Source organism: Pristiophorus japonicus, chromosome 2, assembly GCF_044704955.1.
Source record: "Pristiophorus japonicus isolate sPriJap1 chromosome 2, sPriJap1.hap1, whole genome shotgun sequence".
NCBI lineage: Eukaryota > Metazoa > Chordata > Chondrichthyes > Pristiophoridae > Pristiophorus > Pristiophorus japonicus.
In genome coordinates, this window is record NC_091978.1 from 209,457,018 (window position 1) to 209,484,854 (window position 27,837).

Consider the following 27,837-nt stretch of genomic DNA (forward strand, 5'->3'; position numbering starts at 1 on the left):
ATGGAATTGAAGGCCGATAAATCCCCGGGGCCTGATAGTCTGCATCCCAGAGTGCTCAAGAAAGTAGCCCTAGAAATAGTGGATACATTGATGATCATTTTCCAACAGTCTATCGACTTTGGATCAGTTTCCATGGACTGGAGGATAGCTAATGTAACACCACTTTTTAAAAAAGGAGGGAGAGAGAAAATGGGTAATTATAGACCGGTTAGCCTGCCATCAGTACTGGGGAAAATGTTGGAATCGATCATGAAGGACGAAATAACAGCGTATTTGGAAAGCAGTGACAGGATCGGATCAAGTCAGCATGGATTTATGAAAGGGAAATCATGCTTGACGAATCTTCTAGAATTTTTTGAGGATGTAACTAGCAGAGTGGACAAGGGAGATCCAGTGGATGTGGTGTATTTGGACTTTCCGAAGGCTTTTGACAAGGTACCACACAAGAGATTGGTGTGCAAAATTAAAGCACATGGTATTGGGGGTAATGTACTGACGTGGAGAGAGAACTGGTTGGCAGACAGGAAGCAGAGAGTCGGGATAAACGGGTCCTTTTCAGAATGGTAGGCAGTGACTAGTGGAGTGCCGCAGGGCTCAGTGTTGGGACCCCAGCTCTTTACAATATACATTAACGATTTGGATGAAGGAATAGAGTGTAATATCTCCAAGTTTGCGGATGGCATTAAACTGGGTGGCGGTGTGAGCTGTGAGGAGGACGCTCAGAGGCTGCAGGGTGACTTGGACAGGTTAGGTGAGTGGGCAAATGCATGCCAGATGCAGTATAATGTGGATAAATGTGAGGTTATCCATTTTGGGGGCAAAAACACGAAGGCAGAATTTTATCTGAATGGTGACAGACTAGGAAAAGGGGAGGTGCAACGAGGCCTGGGTGTCATGGTTCATCAGTCACTGAAAGTGGGCAGGCAGGTACAGCAGGCGGTGAAGAAGGCAAATGGTATGTTGACCTTCATAGCTAGGGGATTTGAATATAGAAGCAGGGAGGTCTTACTGCAGTTGTACAGGGCCTTAGTGAGGCCTCACCTGGAATATTGTGTTCAGTTTTGGTCTCCTAGTCTGAAGGAGGACGTTCTTGCTATTGAGGGAGTGCAGCGAAGGTTCACCAGACTGATTCCCAGGATGGCTGGGCTGTCATATGAGGAGAGACTGGATCAACTGGAGTTCAGAAGGATGAGAGAAGATCTCATATAAACATTCTGACAGGACTGGACAGGTTAAATGCGGGAAGAATGTTTCCGATGCTGGATAAGTCCAGAACCAGAGGACATAGTCTTAGGATAAGGGGTAGGCCATTTAGGACAGAGATGAAGAGAAACTTCTTTACTCAGAGAGTTGTTAACCTGTGGAATTCCCTGCCGCAGAGAGTTGTTGATGCCAGTTCACTGAATATATTCAAGAAGGAGTTAGATATGGCTCTTACGGTTAAGGGGATCAAGGGGTATGGAGAGAAAGCAGGAAAGAGTACTGAAGGAATGATCAGCCATGATCTTATTGAATGGCGGTGCAGGCTCGAAGGGCAGAATGGCCTACTCCTGCACCTATTTTTCTATGTTTCTATGTGAGCGTAATTATGTATAGATTGAAAGAGAAGCTTTGGCATTAATTTTTGGTGTCAAGAAGTTCCACAAATATTTGTATGGTTGTAAGTTTACCATCGTTACTGACCATAAGTCCCTGACAGCAATCCTCCATCCAAGTCCCCAATTCAAACCTTGGCTACAGCCCGAATGCAGAGATGATTTTGTCAGTATATACATATGCCATTGATAACAGATGATCAGCTGATCACAGTAATGCTGATGCTATGTCTAGGTTGCCATCCTCATCACAAATTACAACCAATCGGGAAGAAATGTTCTATTTTTCATACATTGATAAACAGCCAGTCACAGCTGAAGAGATTGGTAGAGCAACCAAGCGTAGCCCAGTTATGTCAAAGATGCATGACTACATAGCAAATGGCTGGCCAAACCAGATATCACAGAAAGAAATTCATCCATACTTCGTTCGTAGGAATGAATTATCAGTGGATAAAGATTGTATCATGAGGGGTGCAAGAGTAGTTATTCCAAATAAGTTCGGGTCCACATTGTTCGGAGATCTTCATGACCAGCACCTGGGAATGTGCTTGACCAAGTGTTTTGCACGCAGCTACTTATGGTGGCCACTATCTTAAATAGTGAGGTTACAATTGCTACCTTTCAATCCATGTGAACCATTCTAGTCTTGGGGGGGGGGGGGGGGGAGGGGGTTAAAATTCCCTGCATAGAGCATAAAAACAAGGAATTTATACGAAACCTTTAGAAATCACTGGTTAGGCCTTAGTTAGAATATTGTGTTTAATTCTGGACACCACAGGCCTTGGAGAGGGATCAAAAGAGATTTACTAGAATGGTACCTGGGATAAAGGACTTCAGTTATGTAGAGAGACTAGAGAAGCTGGGGTTGTACTCCTTAGAGAAGAGAAGGTTAAGAGAAGTTTTAATAGAGGTATTCAAAATCATGAAGGGTTTTGATCGAGTAAATAAAGAGAAACAATTCCAGGGGCAGAATGGTCGGTAGCCAGAGAACACATTTAAGGTAATTGACAAAAGAATCAGGGAGGTGATGAGGAGAATCTTTTTTAAGCATGATCTGGAATGCACTGCCTGAAAGGGTGATGGAAGCAGATTCAATAATGGGGCAGAATTTCTGACGTCCCGGGCCCGTACGACGTTTCTACGGACCCGGGAAGGCATCGGAAAAGCAGATCATCCGCAGGTCAGGAGCGAGGACATTTGTACGTGGAACTTTGGGTTATCTAGCCATATCTGGCACGGCAAATGTCCTCAGAACTCTTGCGTCTGAAAAGGCAGGCGCATAAGAGTTTAAAAACATAGAAAAAACATGATTAAAATTAAAATTTTAAAAATACATTTATGTTAAAACCCTGCCCACTCAGATAATGTTATTTTAAACCCAAACCCTAACTTTTTTTAAAAATCAGCAATTTTTTTTTCTTTTAAAAACGTGTAACATTTTTAATTTCTATTAGTTTATTGTGGGAGGTGTTTTTTTTAAAAGTTTTATGTATTTTTGGTTAGTTTTGGGGGTTTTCTCATTCATTGGATTACAAAACTCCTATTACAATTAATGAGTAAATACTTACCTGTGATTGGATGTCCAAGCACACGTGACTCCTGCGGACGTCCTGACGTGCACGCGCTGCGCGTCGCAGGGAGAGGAGGCTTGTGGATCGGGAGTTCCAGCGGGTGAAGCAGCTTCAGGTAAGTGCGCATTTTATTTCTATTCTTTATTGATTTTCCCGTGGGAAGTCCTCTTCAGAATTTCTGCCCCAATAACTTTCCTGATCTATAGAGCTCAGCTATTCACTGGTATCATTAACACCTGGTCAGTTATTTCAAAATTTCTACTATTGACTAATGCTAAAGTGGCTATTTTTTAAAGGCTTAGCACATAAGAACACAGGAAAAAGGAACAGGAGTAGGCCAATGAGCACCTTGAGCCTGTTCTGCCATTTAACGAGATCATAGCTGATCTGAAACCGAACTCCATATTCGTCATTGCACCAACACTTTTCTCGATCTTCCTTGCTGCAATGCTCCATCTCACTCTCAACAAGCTCCCCGCTGAAGTGGAACTAAACTATAGAACCAATGGGAAACTGTTCAACCTTTGCTGCCTCCAAGCTAGAACTACAGTACCTGGATGTGCTTGGGTCTGCGCATACTCAACAGCTGAATTACAAGCCATCGTCAACACCTTCACTGAGGGGTACGAAAGTATAGACCTTATGCCAAACATCTGTAAGACAAAGGTCCTCCACCAACCTGACCCTGCCACGCAGTGCTGCCCCCCGGTCATCAAAATCCATGGCGTGACCTTGGACAAAGTGGACCATTTTCCATACCTCAGGAGCCTACTATCAGCAAGGGCAGACATCGATGACGAGTTCCAACACCGCCTGCAGTGTGCCAGTGCAGCCTTCCGTCGCATGAGGAAGAGAGTGTTTGAAGGCCAGGTCCTCAAATCTGGCACCAAGCAGTAGGGCAGTAGTGATACCCACCATCCTATATGGCTCAGAGACATGGACCATATGCAGCAGATTTCTCAAAGCGCTGGAGAAGTACCACGAACACTGCCTCCACAAGTTTCTGCAAATCCACTCGGAGGATAGACGCACTAACGTCAGTGTTTGGTGGTCATTTTCCAACATTCCATGGGCTCTGGATCAGTTCCTATGGATTGGAGGGTAGCTAATGTAACCCCACTTTTTAAAAAAGGAGGGAGAGAGAAAACAGGGATTTATAGACCGGTTAGCCTGACATCGGTGGTGGGGAAAATGCTGGAATCAATTATTAAAGATGTAATAGCAGCATATCTGGAAAGCAGTGACAGGATCGGTCCAAGTCAGCGTGGATTTATGAAAGGGAAATCATGCTTGACAAATCTTCTAGAGTTTTTTGAGGATGTAACTAGTAGAGTGGATAAGGGGGAACCAGTGGGGATGTGGTGTATTTGGACTTTCAAAAGGCTTTTGACAAGGTCCCACACAAGAGATTAGTATGCAAAATTAAGGCACATGGTATTGGGGGTAATGTATTGACGTAGGTAGAGAACTGGTTGGCAGACAGGAAGCAAAGAATGGGAATAATGGGTCATTTTCAGAATGGCAGACAGTGACTAGTGGGGTGCGCAGGGTTCAGTGCTGGGACCCCAGCTATTTACAATATACATTAATGATTTAGATGAAGGAATTGAATGTAATATCTCCAAGTTTGCAGATGACACTAAGCTGGGTGGTGGTGTGAGCTGCGAGGATGATGCTAAGAGGCTGCAGGGTGACTTGGACAGGTTAGTTGAATGGGCAAATGCATGGCAGATGCAGTATAATGTGAATAAATGTGAGGTTATCCACTTTGGTGGCAAAAACAGGAAGGCAGATCATCATCTGAAAGGTGACAGATTAGTAAAAGGGAAGGTGCAAAGAGACCTGGGTGTCATGGTACATCAGTCATTGAAGGTAGGCATTCAGGTACAGGAGGCAGTAAAGAAAGCAAATGGCATGCTGGCCTTCATAGCGAGGGGATTTGAGTATAGGAACAGGGAGGTCTTACTGCAGTTGTACAGGGCCTTGGTGAGACCACACCTTGAGTATTGTGTGCAGTTTTGGTCTCCTAATCTGAGGAAGGACGTTCTTGCTATTGAGGGAGTGCAGCGAAGGCTCACCAAACTGATTCCCGGGATGGCAGGACTGATATATGAGGAAAGACTGGATCGGCTAGGCTTATACTCACTGGAATTTAGAAGAATTTATTCAGTGGAGTTTAGAAGGATGAGAGGAGATCTCATAGAAACATATAAAATTCTGACATGACTGGACAGGTTAGATGCAGGTAGAATGTTCCCGATATTGGGGAAGTCAATAATCAGGGGTCACAGACTAAAGATAAGGGGTAAGCCATATAGGACCGAGATGAGGAGAAACTTTTTCACCCAGAGAGTTGTGAGCCTGTGGAATTCTCTGCCACAGAAAGTTGGTGAGTCCAGTTCGTTGGACATATTCAAAAGGGAGTTAGATGTGGCCTTTATGGCTAAAGGGATCAGGGGGTATGGAGAGAAGGCAGGGGTGGGGTACTGAGGTTGCCATAATTATAATGAATGGCTGTGCAGGCTCGAAGGGCCGAATGGCCTGCTCCTGCACCTATTTTCTATGTTTCTATGTTTTCTATGTTCTCGCTCAGGCCAACAACCCAGCATCAAAGCACTGACCACGCTCGACCAGCTACGTTGGGCGGGCCACATCATCCGCATGCCCGACACGAGACTCCCTAAGCAAGTGCTCTACTCGGAACTCCTACATGGCGAGCGAGCCCCAGGTGGGCAGAGGAAATGTTCCAAGGACACCCTCAAAGCCTCCTTGATAAAGTGCAACTTCCCCACCGGCACCTGAGAATCCCTGGCCCAAGACCACCCAAAATGGAGGAAGAGCATCCGGGAGGGGGCTGAGCACCTCGAGTTTCATCGCCGAGAGCATGCAGAAATCAAGCGCAGACAGCGGAAGGAGCGTGCGGCAAACCAGGCTCCCCACCCACCCTTTTCTTCAACCACCGTCTTCCCTACCTGTGACAGAGACTGTAATTCCCGCATTAGACTGTACAGCCACCTGAGAACTCACTTTTAGAGTGGAAGCAAGTCTTACATGGTTCCGAGGGACTGCCTATGTTGATGACAGGAATATAGGAACAGGAGTAGGCACTGAGCCCCTCGAGTCTGTTCTGCCATTTAATGAGATCATGGCTGATCGACAACCTAACACCCTCTTGGCCCATATCCCTTAATACCTTTGGTTAACAAAAATCTATCAATCTCAGATTTAAAATTAACAATTGATCTACATCAATTGCCATTTGCGGAAGAGAGTGCCAAACTTCTACCACCCTTTGTGTGTCGAAGTGTTTCCTAATTTCACCCCTGAAAGATTTGGCTCCATTTTTTAGACTTTGTCCCCTAGTCCTAGACTCCTCAACCAGCAGAAATAGTTTCTCTTTATCTATCCCTTAATATCTTGAAAATTTCGATCAGATCACCCCATAACTGTCTAAATTCTAGGGAACACAACCCTAATTTGTGTAATTTCTCCTCATAACTCAACCCTTGAAATTCGGGTATGATTCTGGTAAACCTACACTGCACTCCCTCCGATGCCAATATATCCTTCCTAAGATGTGGTGCACAGAACTGCTCTCAGTACTCCAGGTGTGGTCTAACCAGGGTTTTGTTTAGCTGCAGCATAACTTCTACCCCCTTGTATTCTAGTTCTGGAGATATAAAGGCCAGCATTCCATTAGACTTGTTGATTATTTTTTATACCTGTTCATAACATTTAAATGATCTTTGTACCTGGACCCCCAAGTCTCTTTGGACCTCCGCTGTTTCTAGCTTTTCACCAGTTAGAACGTACCCTGTTCTGTCCTTTCTAGGTCCAAAGTGTATGATCTTACATTTGCCTACATTGAAATCTATTTGCCACAGTTTTGCCCGTTTACTTAATCTATCGATGTCCCTTTGTAATTTAATGTTTTTATCTACACTGCCGACAATGCCCACTATCTTTGTGTCATCGGCAAATTTGGATATGTGACTTTCTATGCCATCATCTAAATTGCTAATAAATACTGTGAATAGTTGCGGCCCCAACACAGATCCATGCGGGACACCACTAGTCACATTCTGCCAATTTGTGTAGCTAGGTATTATCCCTACTGCTTATCTCCTGCCGCTCAGCCTATTTCCGAACCAGGTAAATAATTTGCCCTCAATTCCATGGGCTTCTACCTTAGTTAACAGTCTTTTATGCCTTCTGGAAGTCCATATAAATAACATCCATCGACATTCCCTTGTACACAACTTTAGTCACCTCCTCAAAAAATTCAATCAGATCTGACAGCGAGCCACATGAGGTATAAGGACATGTGACCAAAAACTTGGTCGAAGACGTATGTTTTAAGGAACATCTTAAAGGAAGAGAGATAGGTAGATACGGAGAGGGTTAATTAACATAAGAGCATAATAAATAAAATCAGGAGTAGGCCATATGGCTCCTCGAGCCTGCTCCGCCATTCAATAATATCATGGCTGATCTGATCTTGGGCTCAGCTCCACTTCCCTGCCCGCTCCCCATAACCCTTTACTCCCTTATCGCTCAAACATCTGTCTCTCTCCGCCTTAAATATATTCAGTGAACCACCCTCCACAGCTCTCTGGGGCAGCGAATTCCACAGATTTACAACCCTCAGAGAAGAAATTCCTCCTCATCTCAGTTTTAAATGGGTGACCCCTTATTCTAAAGCTATGCCCCCAATTTTAGATTCCCCCATGAGTGGAAACATCCTCTCTGCATCAATCTTGTCGAGCCCCCTCATTATCTTATATGTCTCAATAAGATCACCTCTCATTCTTCTGAACTCCAATGAGTACAGGCCCAACCTGCTCAACCTTTCTTCAACCTTTTCATCTCAGGAATCAACTGAGTGAATATTCTCTCAATTGCCTCTAATGAAAGTATATCCTTCCTTAAATAAGGAGAACAAAACTGTATGTAGTACTCTAGGTGTGGTCTCACCAATACCCTGTACAGTTGTAGCAGGACTTCTCTGCTTTTATACTCCATCACCCTTGCAATAAAGGCCAACATTTCATTTGTCTTCCTGATTACTTGCTGTACCTACATACTAACTTTTTGTGTTTCATGCACAAGGATCCCCATGTCCCTTTTTAGTGCAGCATTTTGTAATTTTTCTCCATTTAATTAATCATTTGCTTTATTATATTTTCTGCCAAAGTGGATAACCTCACACTTTCCCACACTATACTCCATCTGCCAAATTTTTGCCCACTCACTTAGCCTGTCTATAGCCCTTTGCAGATTTTTTGTGTCTTCCTCACAATTTGCTTTCCCACTCATCTCTGTATCATCAATCTTGGCCACGTTACACTCGGTCCCTTCATCCAAATAATTAATTTTGATTGCAAATAGTTGCGGCCCCAGCACCGATCCCTGTGGCACCTCACTAGTTACTATTTACCAACCGGAAAATGACCCATTTATCCCGACTTTCTGTTTTCTGTTAGTTAGCCAATCCTCTATCCATGCTTAATAGATTACGCTCCAGCCCCATGAACTTTCATCTTGTGCAGTAACCTTTTAAGTGGCACCTTATCGAATGCCTTCTGGAAATCCAAATACACCACATCCACTGGTTTCCACTTATCCACACTGCTCGTTACATCCTCAAAGAACTCTAGCAAATTTGTCAAACATGATTTTCCTTTCATAAAACCATGCTGACTCTGCTTGACTAAATTATGCTTTTCCAAATGTCCTGCTACTGTTTCCTTAATAATGGATTCCAGCATTTACCCAACCACAGATCTTAGGCTAACTGGTCTATAATTTCCTGCTTTCTGTCTGCCTCCTTTTTTAAATAGTGGCATTACATTTGCAGTTTTCCAATCCACTGGGACCTCCCCAGAATCACAACCAATGCAACCACTATCTCTGCAGCCACTTCTTTTAAGACCCTAAGATGCAAGCCATCAGGTCCAGTGGATTTATCTATCTTTAGTCCCATTATTTTACCGAATACTTCTTTAGTGACAGTGATTGTTTTTAGTTCCTCCCTCCCTATAGCCTCTTGATTATCCATTATTGGGATGCTTTTAGTGTTTTCTACCGTGAAGACCAATATAAAATATTTGTTCAAAGTCTCTGCCATTTCCCTGTTCCCCATTATTAATTCCCCAGTCTCATCCTCTAAAGGAACCAACATTTCTAGAGTTTAGAATGTAGACAATGCAGATGAAGGCCAATGGCGGAGCGATGAAAATCAGGGATGCGCAAAAAGCCAAAATTGGAGGAGCCCATAGTTCTCAGTGGGTTATAGAGCTGGAGGAGGATACAAATATAGGGAGGGGCAAGACCATTGAGTAATTTGAACATAAGGATGAGAATTTTAAAATATAGGTGTTGCCGGACCAGGAGCCTATGGCCTGAATTTTACAGTCAGTGGTGAAGGAACGACATTTGTCCTTGACCTCAAAAAAGTTTTAGCGGGTTCTAAAGCACAGACCCCCTCTATTCCGATGTCAGTTTGAATTTGCCGCCTTCTGCAGGGAATCTGTGGCATCTAACAACAGGGCAGGCAACAGGCAGGCTGATCAACCAATCAGATTGAAGAATTCTCACAGACAGCAAAGCAGGAAGTAAAAATCAGAGAATATAAATCACATTTAAATCATTGCTCAGAAAGCAAATTAAAGATTGGGACTTTCAAATGGGGTTAAGGGAGAAACTTAAATAGCAAAACACAAACGTGAAAAATATTTTTTTTTAAAAACCTGCAACATTTAAATTTCCTTCTGAGGGATTGGGACTCCACACTTGTAAAATTATTTTTTCAGGGTCAGAGTGGTTGTTCAGCAGTAATTATGAGTTAGTTAAAAACTCTGATTGAACAAGGCTTAACTTTTTCATTAGTCTTTACAGTGAGATTAGTGGGTAAGTAGTTCATGCCAAATCAGTGATTCTGTGCTGATTCCATCAGCGAAGACTGCAACAGTGCATCTTGTGGAGGAGCAGGATATCTCTGACAGCAATTTCCCGATTTCCGCGTTTAACTGTGCAAGTGCGGGCTCCAGAAGTTGCTGTCATTTTTACCCTGTAATAACGGCAAGCACTGACAGCCTTGCCATTATCACTACTGCAAATACCGGGCCAATGTATGTCAGCGAGCACAGGAGTGATAGGTGAACGGAGCGGTGCATGTTAGGATATTGGCTGCTGAGTTTTGGATGACCTCAAGTTTACAGAGAGTGGAGGATGTGAGACCGGCCAGAAGAGCATTGGAATAGTCATGTCTGGTGGTAACGACATGGATTATGGTTTCAACATCAGATGAGCTGAGGCAGGAGTGGAGTTGGGCGATGTTACGGAAGCTCAGCTCAAGATCAAATAGGCCACTGAGGCTATGAAAAATCCATTTCAGCTTCAGACAGTGGGCAGGGAGGGGGATGGAGATAACTGGTAATCTCACTGAGCCATTGATGAGGTGTACATGATCTATTTTTAAATGCAGTGCAGGTAATTTCACTATTCCATTAGTATTACTGTGTTCTTCACAAACCAATTTAAATTCAGTGCCAAAAACTTACTGAAAACAATTAACCAAGACGTAAAATTATCAGCGAAGTTTAAACCTAATACGAAAATATCAATGAAATATCAGCAAAATATTAATACCCGAAACAATTTCTCTAATGCAGAGAGATCATTTTTCCTCTTTTCTGCTTCTTTGGCAGTAAAGTTTTCTTCATCAGCTATTTCTTGTTCATATGCCAAGGAAGCATCCTGTACAAAGAAAATTAAAGCATTCATTATTTTGAAACATCTTTTCTAATACTGTTCTGATTAAATGAATACGAGAACAAGTAATATATTTGAGTAGTTTAGAGGGGAACATGGTTTCAAAAACTCAATTTATCTTCATTTTCAGATTAGATATATGTGTGTGTAGCAGGATCATGAGATAGGTGGGGTGAAATTGGTCGACGTTTCGGGTTCATAGTGGATCAATGCCTGTTTACAATATGCCCGATTTTATTTTCTATACATAATAACTGGGAGGTTTCAACTCAGTAATAAGTACATACATTGAATGGGTTGAAGTAATTCACCAGGTAATTCCTGTTATAGTTTGTTAAAACAGCTGGTTGAATGTGGACAGAGTTTAAGGTTCTGGTGAATAAAACCAAAAATAATGCACAGGGTATACATGTGAGCATAAAATAAATCATTCACAATCTTCAGAGTATTGGAGACATGTGAGGGAAGTGATTTATTGCACATTGTATGAACCTACCCAAAGATAGCTTTGAAGGATACAAGGGATGGAGAGAGTTGGTGCTTGGGGTAGGGAGCCCCCCCATCGTGACACAGTTTGCACACTTGAAACGTTTAACTTGCTTGTTCAGATGCTGCCTGACCTGATGATTGTTTCCAACGGTTCAGATTTCCAGCATCTACAATTTTTGATTTTTGTTCAAGATACTTTTCTATTGAGAAGCAATTCAGGGAAATGGGCAAGAAGCTGAGAAATAGTCTTAGCTTCCATCTGTTATCCACTGTCAGAAACACTATTGAACTTAACCTTTCTCAGACATTAAGCTGTGTTTGTTGTCCAGCAGCTTATCATCATCAAATATAAATCAATGATTTCCCTATTGATACCAGACAGCGTGGGGGCGAATTTCCGCAGGGGTTCTCCCACTCATCCACCATAACTTTACTTATGCCGTTTTTTTTCCAGGGCTCTTCCACCAATGTTAAAGAAAGAAAAAAAGATTTTCATTTGTATAGCACCTTTCATGACTACTGGACATCTCAAAGTGCTTTAAAGCTAATGAAGTACCTTTCAGGTGTAGTCACTGTTGTAATAGAAACATAGAAAATAGTTGCGGGAGTAGGCCATTCGGCCCTTCAAGCCAGTACCAACATTCGAAATGATCATGACTGATCATGCATTTCAGTACCCTATTCCTGCTTTCTCTCCATACCCCTTGATCCCTTTAGCCGTGAGGGCCACATCTAACTCCATTTTGAATATATCTAACGAACTGGCCCCAACAACTTTCTGTGGTAGAGAATTCCACATGCCCACAACTCTCTGAGTGAAGAAGTTTCTCCTCATCTCGGTCCTAAATGGCTTACCCCTTACCCTTAGACTGTGACCCCTGGGAACATTCTTCCTGCATCTAACCTGTCTAATGTGGTAAGGCGGCAGCCAATTTGCTCATAGCAAGCTCCCATAAACAGCAATGTGATAATGACCAGATAATCTGTTTTTGTTATGTTGATTGAGGGATAAATATTGGCCAGGACACCGGGGATAACTCCCCTGCTCTTGTTGAAAATATTGCCATGGGATCTTTTACGTCCACCTGAGAGAGCAGGTTTAACGTCTCATCTGAAAGACGGCACCTCCAACAGTGCAGCATTCCCTCAGCTCTACACTGGAGGGTCAGCCTGGATTTATGTGCTCAAGTTACAGCAGACAAGCAGGAGAACCCAGGCATAAACACAGCTGTGTTTAGTAAATGGGGAAGTGTGATGTTGCCAATGGTTGGTTGGAAACAGGGAATCAAAACTGGATAGAGTTTATCACAGAGAAATATGAGGTGATACATTTTGGGAGGAAAAATAAGAGCAAATATACCTTAATTATAGAATCAGAGAATATTGCAGCACATAGGGAAGCCATTGAGTCTTTCGAAGAGCAATCCAGTTAGTCCTATTTCCCCACTCTTTCCCCATATCCCTGAAATTTTTTATCCGATTCCTTTTGAAAACTACTACTGAATCTGTTTCCACTGATCTTTCAGGCAGTGAGTGAATTCCAAATCCTAACCACTCATTACGTAAAAAAGTTTTTCCTCATGTTGCCTCTAGTTTGTTTGCCAATCACCTTAAATCTGTGTCCTCTGGTTACTGACCCTTCAACCACTGGAAATAGTTTCTTTATTTAATCTGTCTAAATCATTCATGATTTTTAACATCTCTATCAAATCTCCTGTTGTACCAATTAGCTTGTACTGTCTCTCCACATTTTTCCTACTAAAATGTATCACCTCACACTTTTCTGTGTTAAATTTCATCTGCCATGTGTCCATCTATTCCACCAGCAACCAGCCTATCTATGTCTTCTTGAAGTTTAGTACTATTTTACTCATTGTTTACTACACTTCCAAGTTTCGTGTCATCTGTAAATTTCTAAATTGTGCCTGTAAGAATATAGGCTTAGGAGGGTATTTAGAAGTTTCAAAGGTTAAATATCTAAAGCCTTGGCTTGAATTATTGCTCTTCAAAATAAATTGCTTTTAGGCCTTCAAATCAACTGGTGGCTGGTGCAATGTGACTAATGGTTCTTATTGCAAGCTAAAGGAGGGAGGTCCAGTTTGAGACATGAAGTCATTAGCTCTCATCACTCCCTAGATGTAGCCATGCTTATCAGAGAAGTCTTGTTATTTGTTGAAATATCATCCAATATAATCCTTTTTAAATTATTTTTCAGTATTAAAGCTTTGCGAGGTTGCAGTTTAATATTAAGTTTGCTAGACTGGTTTTATTTCTCCTTTATTAGAATTAGTAAAGAAAATGATGTTTAAGTTAGGATTTCTTTACATCAAGAATTGTCACTAGTTTCAAGGGGGTCAAGTTTCGGGCCGCGCCTAGAACGGCGCAGACCCGACATGGACGCCCGTTTTTCGCGCCTAAAGCGCGACAAAAATGTATCTTGCAATTCTCGGGCTTCCTGCAGGTCCCTCGGAGCTCAGCGCGGTGCGCAGACATCAGCAGGGGGCGGAGCCACAGAGTCGCGCCGATTCTGCAAATGCAGGGGGGCGGGGCTAAGTCAAATGAGAGAACATCATGCCAGCAGCCCTGCGCATGCGCATTGAAGCGCGCACGCACGCGCAGTAGCCCATAAACATTGGCACTCAGCCATTTTTAAAGGAACTTGAAGAAAAGTGCTGATTTGTTTTGTGGACCTCTGGAAAGGCTTGGGATTGAATTTTGGTGATTTTTTGTGCCTGAAGGATAGCTTTTAGCAGCACTGTTGAAGAAATAAACTGCTGAAATCAGTGAATGCTGCTTATCACTGCTAAACTTCCAGAACAAGTGCTGCATAGGTGCATGCAAAATAAGGACTGTGTGTTTTGAAAAATAAGAGTGTCAATTCAATACAGCAATGGAACAACGTCCACCAAGAACAAAGAATTTCTTGCATGAGGAAGTGGAGATATTAGTCAACGTCATTGAGCAGAGATGGCAGGAGCTAGATACCAGCAACAGTGGTCGCATAAAAGTGCCACCCAAAGAAATGAAGACACGCTGGAACTAAGTTGCAGAAGATTACTGCGCAGTGGTGCATACCATGTGATCTGGAAGCCAGTGTAAAAAGAAATGGCATGACCTTGGTCAAGTAGTTAGTGTAAGTAATATTTTCATTTTTTAATGTAATCGTAATTGTAATGTGACGATCTGTATGTCCCACCCTGCAGAAAGACGCACTCAGTAAAAAGTTATATTTTACTCTTTACAGAAGAAATTGGCCCACAAGAAAAGGGAAGCAACTCGAACAGGAGGAGGCACGCCCAATCTGCATCCACTGACACCCTTCGAACAGAGGGTAGCTGCTATGATGAGTCGTACATGGAGAAAAGCAATCAGTACAGCACAAGTTGGGCCCGCACGTGAGGGAGAGGGTAAGTCCTGAAAATGCACCGTGGCCCTTCAAATCAACCTGCTGTCTGGCCTGCTATGTGTGAGAGTACTCATGCCATCCATCCTGCCCCCTCCCTTGCTGCTAAACATTTGACTGTTCTGATGTATTTTGCAGAACATGATGATGATGATGATGATGATGATGACGATGCTGCTGCTGCCAACCCTGAGGATCCTGAAGATACAGAACAAGAACCTGTACAACCAGATGCGGATGATCCAGACTGGATGATGGCGGTGCTAACTGAAATGTCTACAGGGGAGAGCTTCCAAATTAATGTTTATGACCCCCCATTAAGGGGCATCAGAGTTTCAACCCCTTGCATAGGTCCTGGTTCCATCTTCCATGGTTTTGATTCCAATGTTGCGGGTCCCAGTGGTGCTGCTGGTGTAATGCAGCAGTTTACAGCCAGTGCACACCATCCGAGCCTGCGCCTCCCACTCGCATAGGTTCTGGTTCCACCTTCCATGGTTTTGATTCCGATGTTGCGGGTCCCAGTGGTACTGGTAAGATAATGGAGCAGTTTACACCCATTCACCCACCATCCCAGCCCACAGCTCGCACTCGAGTGCTGTCGTCTGGAACACCGAGCGGCCCACCGTCCCAGCCCGTGCCTCTCTCTCTAGTACTGCCGTCTGGAACACCGAGCGCCCCACCGTCCCAGCCCGTGCCTCTCTCTCTAGTACTGCCGTCTGGAACACAGAGCGGCCCACCGTCCCAGCCCGTGCCTCTCTCTCTAGTACTGCCGTCTGGAACACCGAGCGCCCCACCGTCCCAGCCCGCGCTTCCCTGTGTAGTGGTGCCGTTTGGAACACCAAGCGTCCGAACCCGCGCCTCCCAGTGTAGAGGTGCCGCAAGGCAGACCCAGGCAGAGAGGAGATTGGAGACACGCTCTCCTGAGATGCAACGTGGAACAGATGCGGCTCAGGTTGTGGCATTGGGTATGGAGACCAATGAGCTTACCCGATCACTCATCGGCAGCGTCAATGCAGTGGGTGAAGAGGTGACGGTACTGACGGGAGAAATAGCAGTAATGACACGGGAAATTAGGGGAGGAATGTCCGAGGGAGTGCAATCAACAGCACAGGCCGTCAGGGAGGGCATGCAAGTGACGGCACAGGCCCCCATGGAGATAGCTGCTGCAATAAGGGCACACAGCCCCGCCAATCAAATGACACCCCCATGAAGAAGTGAACATTCACTGAGATGTGGATGAGAGATGGTTGCAGCCTATCTTTGCTGCTTTTGTTCTTGTTCTTGATGTAGCTGTAGTAGCATTTTTCAAATTGAAATAAATTTGTAAGTTTTGTAACTTTACAACTTATAAGTGATCTTAGGATTTTTAAGTGATCTTATAGTGTAAATGCTCTCACTTTTTGTAACTTTTTAAATTTTGCACCTAAAAGTGATCTTGAAGTTTAAGTGATCTTAAGTGTAAGATTTTTCACATTGAAATTGTTTTGTTACTTTACAAGTTTATAAGTGATCTTAAAGTTTTTAAGTGATCTTCAAGAGTCATGTTAAAAAGTAGTTTGATACAACAAATATTTTATTACAGTGACGTTAACTTTTCAATAAAATATTTTTTCATTAAAACTGAATCATGTTCCATTAACACAACACAACGTAGGAACAACTCCAAAAAATAAACATGTCCATGTGGAACAGTGGTCGCAGAGCCCTCAGGCATCAGTAATTGAAGCGTTCATGGATGAGCTGCTGGCGCAGGGCTCGAGCAATCGTTAAAGGAGCACGATGGACGGCCCTCCTCCGACCTCGTGCTCCGGCATCAGGCACTTGCATGCTTTCCTGATCATCGTCATCATCCTCATCCTGCTCTTCCAAATCACTATCATCAGGCACTGGACCCTCATGTGGGTCTTCTGGTTCCACTACCAGCTCCTGCTGCCTCATGATGGCTAAGTTATGCAGCATGCAGCACACAACAGTGAAGTGACCGACAATCTGAGGAGAGTATTGCAAGTGGCCTCCGGAATGGTCCAGGCATCGGAAACACTGTTTCAATATGCCAACGGTCCTCTCAATGATGCTGCATGTCGCAATGTGCGCCATGTTGTATTGACGGTCAGCTTCCATCCGTGTCACGCGTAGGGGCGTCATGAGCCAGGTGGTCAGGCCGTACCCTTTGTCTCCCAGTAGCCAGCTCTGCCCTTCTGACTGTTGCTCAAACATGTCAGATATAACGCTGTCGCGTAGGATGTACGCATCATGGGTGCTGCCAGGTTATCTCACATCGACTGACATGATGCGCTGCTTGTCGTCACACACAAGCTGCACATTGATGGAGTGGAAACCTTTTCTATTCCTGTACTGCTCGGAATCCTCCACAGGTGCTCGCAAGGCTATGTGGGTACAATCAATGCAGCCCTGTACCTTTGGGAAGCCAGCAATCCTGAAGAAGCCCACAGCTCTCTCATGGATCGCTTGCGCGGTCATTGGGAACTTGATGAAGTCATTCCTTCGCACATACAGTGCAGCCATGACCTGGTAACCGCAGCCATGTATTGCACGTTGAGAGATGGCGTACACATCTCCAGTTGTAGCCTGAAACGATCCTGAGGCATAGAAGGCAAGTGCAGCTGTTAACTTCACTTCAACAGACAAGGCAGTTGACGTTCTGCTGCTGGGCTGCAAATCTGCTCTCAGCCGATCACAGATCTCAACGACAACTTCTCTGCAGAAACGCAGCCTTTTGACACAATCAGCCTCGCTCATGTCCAGGTACGAGCGCCTGGCTCGATATTGCCGACGTGGGTAAGGTCTCCTGCCCATCAGCTTACGGGCTATGACGTTCCTGGTGCGGTGAGTTCCAATCAATTTTCTCCTATGCAGTGAATTGCTGGCGAACCATTGTATAATCCGCGGTGTTGACAATGCAGCACCCATTTTGCAATTACAGATTTAAGTTTCAAACTGGCTATCTGGCTGCCTCTCCCTGTCCCCTGGACGAATAGCGTCCCTCGCAGCTCGAAGGCTGCTTGCTGTGTCTTCGGCCGCTGTCAGCCACTGCTGCCGCCCCTATCCCGTGGCCGAATAGCCTCAGCTTCCCTCGCAGCTCGAAGGCTGCTTGGTGTTTCTTCGGCTGCCGTCGAGTCACTGTCGCCGCTCCTGTCTCCGAGATGGAAGGCTGGCCTGAAGGACCGCAGCTCGAAGGCTGCTGCTGCTTCTCACAGGTAGGAATATTCAATATTTTGTATTTGCTTTGTTTATAATTTTTTATTGAGGATGGCTCTTTATTTGTATAAGTAAGACTGTTGAATGCTTGTAGAATTTAATTACATCCCTTCCCCACCCCCTCCTCATGCCCTACGTCTGATTTGTAACCTATGCCTTATTTGTAAAGTGTAGGCAAGGTTTTTCTGAGCATACAAAAATCTACACTTACTCCATTCTAAGTTAGTTTGGAGTAAATTTTCACTGCCTAAACTTTCAAAACAGGCGTAAGTGGCCGGACACACCCGCTTTTGAAAAAAAAATCTGTTCCAAAATGAAACTGTTCTAACTGACTAGAACTGGAGCAAACTAAATGCTGAGAATTGCAATTTCTAATATATTCCATTCTAAACCAGTTGCTCCAAAAAAATAGGAGCAACTCAGGCTGAAACTTGACCCCAAGGTCTCCATTAATTGCTGAATAAGGACAGCTCATAGAGAGGCTAAAATCAAATATAAGGGAGGCCCAGGCCTTGTCTGTGCCTGGACGTGTACGTGCCAATCCCACGATTGGGTAGAATGGGGCTAAGGATGCTAGATGATTGGATGAATTTCGCCACAATTTAGATTTTTGGGGTATAACTGTGGGGACTGTAGCCACTCTTAAATTAGAGGTTCGAGCTGGGGGTGGACGAGGATGAATTGCACGAAGTACAAGGGACAAAGTCACAGCCCTACCTAAGGATCAACGGGGTAATATAACTCTCAATTGTTCCTTGTAAACTGCTGCTCACACATTGCATGAATGAAGTCTTATTTATGCTTAAATAAACATCATAATTGTTAGCAATATGGAAGCAGCTTCGAATGACTGAACAGACAGTCCAAAAGGACTATAAATTTATTACAGGTCTTGTATCCCCAAGTCCAAACTATTAAAGTGTATCAAAACCAGCAATGGTCCTAGTACTGACCCATGGAGAGCACCACTGTACACCTCCCTCCAGTCTGAAAACAGCCATTCACCACAATTCTCTGTTTTCTGTTCCTTAGCCAATTTTGTATCCATGCCGTTCTGGCCCCTTGGGCTTCAATTTTGCTAATGAGCCTATTATGTGGTATTTTATCAAATGCCTTTTGCAAGTCCATATATACATCAACGGCACTGTCCTCATCCACCCTCTGTGTTAGCTCATCAAAAAACTCAATCAAGTTAGTCAAACATGATTAGCCCTTAACAAATTCGTGCTGGCTCTCCTTTATTAGTCCATGCTTGTTAAGTGGCTGTTAATTTTCTCCCAGATTATTGTTTCTAAAAGCTTCCCCACCACTGCGTTAAACTGACTGGCCTGTAATTGCCAGGTTTATCCTTCTTCCCTTTTTGTACAAGGGTGTAATATTTGCAATCCTCCAGTCCTCTGGCACCACCGCTGTATCGAAGGAGGGTTGGAAGATCGAGGCCAGCACCTCTGCAATTTCTGTTCTTACTACTCTCAGCAACCTAGGATGCATCACATCTGGACTGAGTGACTTATCCACTTTAATTACTAACAGCCTTTCTACTACTTCGTCGGTATCTATTTTTTATCTCATCCAACATCCCAGCAACCTTCTCGGTTGTAGTCCAAATTGGCACCAACGACATTGGTAGAAAGAGGGATGAGGTCCAGCAGGCAGATTTTAGGCAGCTAGAAAATAGATTAAAAAGCAGGACCTCATAGGTTGTAATCTCTACTACTGTGCGAGTGACTATAGAAATAGGAGGACAGAGCAGATGAATACATGGCTGGAGAGATGGTGCAGGAGGGAGGGCTTCAGATTCCTGGGGTCAGTTTTGGGGGAGGTGGAACCTGTACAGGCCGGACAGGTTGCACCTCAACAGAGCAGGTACCAATATCCTTTGCTAGTGCTGTTGGGGAGGGTTTAAATTGAGCTGGCAGGGGAATGGGCACTAGGATGTTGCAGTAGAAAGAAGAACCGAAGGGAAAAGGATTGGGCGAGATGGATAGCACTAAAGCAAGAAATAGTAAGGTATTAGGTGGGGTCAGACTAAGAGAGAATACAGGATGGTCTAAGATAGATTTACAGTGTATGTATGCGAATTCACAGAGCATAATAAAAATTGTTGGTGAGCTGTAGGCGCAAATAGGCACATGAGAATATGATGTTGTGGCAATAACAGATGACTGGCTCAAAAAAGGGCAGGATTGGGTATTAAATATTCCTTGATATAGGGTGTTTAGGAAAGATAGGAAAAGAAAGCTAGAAGATGTTATGGCGGTATTGATTAAGGAGAATGTTACAGTGCTGGAGAGAAGCGAAGTCCTGGTGGGGTCGAGGACGGAATCGATATGGCTAGAGTGTGTCAGCTGTGGCTCAATGGGTAGCACACTCACCTCTGAGTTAGAAGGTTGTGGGTTCAAGTCCCACTCCAGGGACTTGAGCACATAAATCTAGGCTGACACTCCAGTGCAGTGCTGAGGGAGTGCTGCACTGTTGGAGGCACTGTCTTTTAGATGAGACATTAAACTAAGGCCCCGTCTGTCCTCTCAAGTGGACATAAAAGATCCCATGGCATTATTTTGAAGATGAGCAGGGGAGTTATCCCCCGTGTCCTGGCCAATATTTATCCCTCATTCAACATAGCAAAACACATTATCAGGTCATCATCACATTGCTTTTTGTGGGAGCTTACTGTGCGCAAACTGGCTGCCGCATTTCCTACATTACAACAGTGACTACACTCCAAAAGTACTTCATTGGCTGTAAAACATTTGAGACATCCGATGGTTGTGAAAGGCGCTATATAAATGTAAGTATTTTCTTTCTTTACTAGGTGTATTCTATAGGCCACCAACTAGTGGGAAAAATATGGAGGAGCAAATTTGTAAAGAAATTACAGAGCGATGCAAGAATTATAGAGTAGTGATAATGGAGGACTTCAACTATACGAATATTGGACTCAATTTTCCCTAGTGATTTGCACCGATTTTTTGGAGCAGGCTGCTCTTTTTGGCCTAAGTTGAAAAACCACAGTTTCCCCAATCAATTTGCACTAGCGTAACTCAGTTACTTATGATTTTTTTTGGTCAGTTTTTTTTTCAGCCAAAGGGAGTGTAACCTGCCACCTACACCAATTCTGGCCATTTAGGGAAGTTTGGCCAGCTGAGAGTTACTCTAGTTCTGCTTAGACCAGCATATGTTAGGCGAGCATATGTGGCCTCTTCAGAAGAACCTTCAGGAGAGTTAAGGGAATCGGCGCAGGTAAGGAAATCGGCACAGCAGATGCCCGGACACACTAAAAGAATTGAAAAATACAAAGCAGCAACTTACCTCCAACCCCGCCCGAAGGCTGTCTAGTCCCATTCTCGGTCCCCGGTTCACTCACACAGAGAGAGAGAGAAAAAGAGATAGAGAGAGAGAGAGAGAAAGAGAGAGAGCGAGCAAGAAAGTGAGAGAGCAAGAGAGAAAAAATGGGGACCGAGAATGGGACCGGACCGGGAGATTGGGGACCGAGAATGGGACCGGACCGGCAAGCCCTTCGGGCAGGGTTGGAGGTAAGTTGCTGCTCTGTGTTTTTCAATTCTTTTAATGTGTTCTGAGCTGGCTGTATGGTTCACTTTGCAGCCTCAGCTTGCATTGTGTCCCTGGTTACCATAGCAGCCCGATCTTTTTGGCGCAGATCAAGACTCCACCCCCAAAACTAAAAGTCGGGTTACGCCACGCCAAAATTAAGAAATCCAATGGGGAAACTTAGAATTTTTTTTTTGCCGTACTTAGACCCCTAAAAATCGGGCGTAACTTTTCAAGTACGCCAAAAAAATGCTTTGGGGAAAATTGAGCCTATAGACTGGGATAGAAATAGTGTAAAGAACAGAGGGGGGGGGAGGAAGAATTTCTGAAGTGTTTTCAGGAGAACTTCCTTGATCAGTATGTTTCCGACCTAACGAGGAAGGAGAAATTGCTGGATTTAGTTCTGGGGAATGAGGTAACTCAAGTTGAGCAAGTGTCAGTAGGTGAACATTTAGGGAACAGTGATCATAGTATCATAAGGTTTAGATTTGCTATCTAGAGTAAAAATACTAAATTGGAGGAAGGCACATTTCAGTGGGATGAGAATGGATCTGGCCCTTGTAAATTGGAATCAAAGATAGGCAGGCAAAACTGTAGTGGAACAATGGGTTGCTTTTAAAGAGGAAATAGTTTGGGTACAGTCGATGTACATTCCCGCAAGGGGGAAAGGTAGGGCAACTAAAGACAGGGCTCCATGGATGGCGAAAGAGATAGAGAGTAATATGAAGCAGAAAAAGAGCACGTATGACAGATGTCAGGTCAAGAATACATCTGAGAATCAGGCTAAATATAGAAAGTATAGAGGAGAAATGAGAAAGAAAATAAGAGGGGCAAAGATAGGGTATGAGAATAGAATGGCAGCTTACATAAAGGGTAATCCAAAGGGAGGCATATAAATAGTAAAAGGGTAGTAAGAGGAGGCATGGGACCAATTAGGGACTAAAAAGGTGACCTATGAGTGAAGACGGTAAGGCTGAGGTGCTCAATGAGTACTTTGCATCTGACTTCACCAAGGAAGAAGATGCTGCCATAGACATAGTGAAAGAGGAGGCAGAGAAGATATTGGATGGGATAAAAATGAATAAAGATGAGGTACTAAAAATGCTGGCTGCACTTAAAGTAGATAAGTCACCAGGACCAGATGGGATGCATCCTAGAACGCTGAGGGAAGTGAAGGAAGAAATAGCAGAGGTATTGGCCATTATCTTCCAATCCTCCTTAGAAACAGGGGTGGTACCAGAGGACTGGAGAATTGCAAATGTTACACCCTTGTTCAAAAAAGGTTGTAAAGATAAACCCAGCAACTAAAGGCCAGTCACTTTAACCTCAGTAGTGGGGAAGCTTTTAGAAACAATAATAAGGAACAAAATAAACAGTCACTTGGACAAGTGTGGATTAATTAAGAGAAGCCAGCACAGATTTGTTAAAGCCAAATCGTCTTTAACCAATTTGATCAAGTTTTTTGATGAGGTAACAGAAGGTTGATGAGGGCAATGTGGTTGATGTAGTGTACATGGACTTCCAAAAGGTGTTTGACAAAGTGTCACATAATACGCTTACCAGCAAAGTTGAAGCCCATGGAATAAAAGGGACAGTGGCAGCATGGAAAAGAAATTGACTAAGTGACAGGAAACAGAGTGAAAGGTTGTTTTTCAGAATGGAGGAAGGTATACAATGGTGTTCCCCGGGGTCTGTTCCAGGACCACTGCTTTTCTTGATATATATCAATGACTTGGATTTGGGTGTACAGGGCACAATTTCAAAATTTGCAGATGACAAAAAACTTGGACGTATAGTGAAAAGTGAAGCAGATAGTAATAGACTTCAAGAGGACATAGATAGGCTGGTGGAATGGGCAGACATGTGGCAGATGAAATTTAACGCAGAGAAGTGCGAAGTGATTAATTTTGGTCGAATAAGGAGAGGAAATATAAACGAAAGGGTACAATCCTAAAGGGGGTGCATGAACAGAGTATATGTGCATAAATCGTTGAAGGAGGCAGGGCAGGTTGAGAAAGCAGTTAAAAAAAACATATGGGATCCTGGGTTTCATAAATAGAGGTATAGAGTACAAAAACTTGGAAATGATGATGAACCTGTATAAAACATTGGTTCGGCCTCAACTGGAAACTTGTGTTCAAATCTGGGCACCGCACTTTAGGAAGGATGTGAGGGTCTTAAAGGGGGTGCAGAAAAGATTTACGAGAATGATTCTAGAGATGAGGAACTTTAGTTACGTGGACAGACTAGAGAAGCCAGGGTTGTTCTCCTTGGAGCAGAGAAGATTGAGAAGAGATTTGATGGAGATGTTCAAAATCATGGGGGGTCTAGACAGAGTAGATCGAGAGAAACTGTTCCCATTGGGAGAATGGTCAAGAACCAGGAGGACACAGATTTAAGACGATTAGCAAAAAAACCAAAGGCAAAATAAGAAAAAAAATTTCTACGCAGCGAGTGGTTAGGATCTGGAATGCACGGCCTGAAAGGGTGGTGGAGGCAGACTCAATCAAGGCTTTTAAGAGGGACTTGGATAAGTACCTGAAAGAAAAAAAATTGCAGGACCAAGGGGAAAGGGCGGAGAGCTGACACGAGCTCGACTGGCCAAATGGCCTTCATCCGTGCTGGAATCATTCTATGGGCTCAATGTTCCCCAATGCCATTTTTTGGCGTATTGCCAGAGTTACGCCCGTTTTTCTTGGCCCCAACTACTCCAAAAGAAAAGTAGCAACTTTCCCCGTTCTATTTTTTGAAATTGGCGCGGCGCTGCGCAGCTTGTCCTTTAGCTTCAGGGAGGGGTTGGAGCCTAATGCCTGCGCCGGAAAAAACGATGTCCCCCCTTCTGCACATGTGAGAGAAAAAAAAGGATGTTTTTGACGTGATTCCTATGGGTGCGCGTGCGCAGTACAGCTCCCGGTCTGCATTCGGCCATATTTAAAGAGCGTGTGTGAGAACTTTAATTCTCAGTGGAAAAATCGGAGCTGCAATACAAGATCCAACGCGGCTCAAGGACAAAGAGTTTCTTACAGAATGAAATGGAAGCACTAGTTACTGTAATTGAGGCCAAATGGCACGAGCTGGACACCAGCAGAGGTCACATAAAAGTTTCACCAAAAGAAAAGAAACAACGCTGGAACCAACTTGCAGAAGATTACTGTGCAATGGTGACCATCCCGAGGTCTGGAGGCCAGGGCAAAAAGAAATGGCAGGACCTTGGTCAAGTAGTTAGTGTAAGTAATATTTTAATTTATTCAATGGGATTGCAATTGTATAAGTGACCAGCTATATATGTCCCACCCAGCAGAAAGACACTGTAATGACTCAAGAGTCTGGTTATTGTAAACTCACTCAGGTGCAACCTGATCCATCTTTATTCCAGCCCAAGAGTGCCAGCTTGACAAAGACACACAGCTTATATACAGGTGACCAAGCACACATGTCACATGCATACAGGCCAATGACCTTCGACCGCCGCACTCTCTGGTGTCTGGTGACCCTCAAGCATTAATACATAACAACATCCCCCTTTTAAAATTTTAACAACAGTCTTTTTACAAATTAAGATGGTCTGGGGCTTTCCTCTCACAAGTTGATCGGCTCAGTTCAACTTTGGCTTTGGGCGAGCGTTCTGAGTCCGTTGAGACTGAGGGCTGAGTAGCCGATCTGATGGGAGTGGTCATGACCACATCAGAGACTGAACGTTCAGAGTCAGTAATGTCAGCAGAGTCTTCTGATGAGTGAACAATGGTTGGTTGATCACTGACTGCATCTTCCTCACTCGATTCTAGTTCATCCGTGTGCCGCAGTTTAACCTGGTCAAGGTGTTTCCTGCCTGTTTGCCCATTCTTAAGCACGACAATAAACACTCTGTTACCCTCCTTGGCTATAACAGTGCCGGCAATCCACTTTGGACCTTGACCATAGTTCAGTACATAAACTGGATCGTTGACCGAGATGTCACATGACACGGCAACATGATCATGACACCATTGCTCACTTTGACGTCTGTTTTCATTCAAATCATGATCATTCAAATCAGGATGAACAAGAGAAAGCCTGGTCTTGAGATTTCTCTTCATCAGTAGTTCAGCAGGAGGAACCCCAGTAAGCTTATGAGGTCTTGATCTGTAACTGAGCAATATACATGACAACCGTCTCTGCAGTGAGCCCCGAGTTACACATTTCATACTTTGCTTGATGGTTTAAACAGCACGCTCTGCTTGACCATTAGAAGCAAGCTTGAATGGAACTGACCTCACATGTCTGATGTCATTGAGTTTCATGAACTCCTGAAACTCAAGACTTGTGAAGCAAGATCCGTTGTCGCTCACAACAATGTCAGGCAAACCATGAGTAGCAAACATGATACGAAGGCTCTCAATGGTAGCTGTAGATGTGCTGCATGACATAATAACACACTCTATCCATTTAGAATATGCATCTACGACGACAAAAAACATCTTTGCTAAGAACGGGCCCACAAAATCAATGTGGATCCTCCACCATGGTTTGGATGGCCACGACCAAAGACTCAGCGGAGATTACGCTGGTACTTTACTTAGCTGCGTGCAAGTATTGCACTGATGCACGCATGATTCCAGATCAGAATCAATTCCAGGCCACCATACATGAGACCTAGCAATGGACTTCATCATGACAATATCAGGATGAGTGCTATGAAGTTCACATACAAATTTTTCTTGTCCTTTCTTCGGCATGATTACACGATTACCCCACAGTAAACAGTCTGACTGAATGGACAGCTCATCCTTGCGTCGGTTGTAAGGTTTGGTCTCCTCACGCATCTCCATAGATATGGCAAATCAATCACCACTGAGCACACATCGTTTCACAACCGATAAAATAGGGTCATGGCTGGTCCAGATCCTAACTTGTTGAGCAGTGACAGGGGTTCCTTCACTCTCAAAAGCATCCATTACGAACAGTCGATCTGCAGGTTGAGGCATCTCCATCTCAGTTATGGGTAAGGGCAGACGACTCAGTGCATCGGCACAATTCTCAGTACCAGGTCTATGACAGATGACGTAATCAAAGGCAGACAATGTCAGCGCCCACCTTTGAATGCGGGACGATGCATTGGTATTAATACCTTTGTTTTCCGCAAACAATGAAATGAGTGGCTTGTGATCCGTTTCTAGTTCAAAACGAAGACCAAACAGGTACTGGTGAATTTTTTTTTACCCCATACACACAGGCCAAAGCTTCTTTCTCTATCATACTGTAAGCTCTTTCCGCTTTAGACAGACTTCTCGAAGCATACGCAACAGGTTGTAGCTTGCCCGATTCATTTGCTTGTTGGGAGTACGCAGCCAACCCCATATGATGAAGCATCACAGGCCAATTCAAGACGCTTACACAGATCATAATGAACAAGCAACTTGTTTGAACATAGCAGATTCTTGGCTTTCTCAAAGGCTCTATCTTGAGATGCACTCCAGACCCAGTTATCGCCTATTCTTAGTAACACATGCAGTGGCTCTAGTAAAGTGCTCAATCTGGGTAAGAAATTACCAAAGTAGTTGAGTAGCCCAAGGAACGAACACAGCTCCGTCACATTCTGAGGCCTGGGTGCATTTTTGATGGCCTTGGTTTTCGAATCAGTGGGCCTGATGCCATCAGCAGCTATCTTCCTCCCGAGGAATTCGATTTCAGGTGCCATTAATACAAACTTACTTCGAGCATTTCAGCCTGAGTCCCACTTTGTCCAGACGCTGTAGGACTTCTTCAAGATTGTTCAAATGTTCAGCAGTGTCGCAACCTGTGACCAGAATGTCATCTTGAAACACGACAGTTCTAAGAATGGACTTCAGTAAACTTTCCATATTCCTCTGAAATATGGCTGCAGCCGAACGAACCCCAAAAGGACACCTGTTGTAGACAAACAGTCCTTTATGGGTGTTGATGCAGGTGAGTTTCTTCGAAGTGTCGACAAGCTCCTGGGTCATATAGGCCGATGTCAGATCCAGTTTCGTGAATGACTTTCCATCAGCTAGCATGGTGAACAGGTCATCAGCCCTGGGTAACGGATACTGATCCTGTTTCGAAAATTGGTTAATCGTAACCTTGTAGTCTCCACAAATCCTGACAGTGCCATCACTCTTCAACACAGGAACAATGGGACTGGCCCATTCATTAAACTCGACCGGTGATATGATTCCTTCACGCTGGAGTCTGTCAAGCTCAATTTCAACCCTCATCATGTACGGAACAGACC

At 44.0% G+C, this 27,837-nt stretch overlaps 1 protein-coding gene across 5 annotated transcripts in view; it reads right to left on the minus strand.

The window, feature by feature from the left end:
- The window catches only part of LOC139243544 (uncharacterized), a 333,845-nt gene that overhangs the window by 121,658 nt on the left and 184,350 nt on the right, over nucleotides 1-27,837 (minus strand). For all 5 annotated transcript variants that reach the window (XM_070870793.1, XM_070870792.1, XM_070870790.1 and 2 more), the window contains one exon: nucleotides 10,820-10,927. In XM_070870793.1, the coding sequence (XP_070726894.1) occupies nucleotides 10,820-10,927 (108 nt within the window). The remainder of the gene's footprint in view (nucleotides 1-10,819; nucleotides 10,928-27,837) is intronic.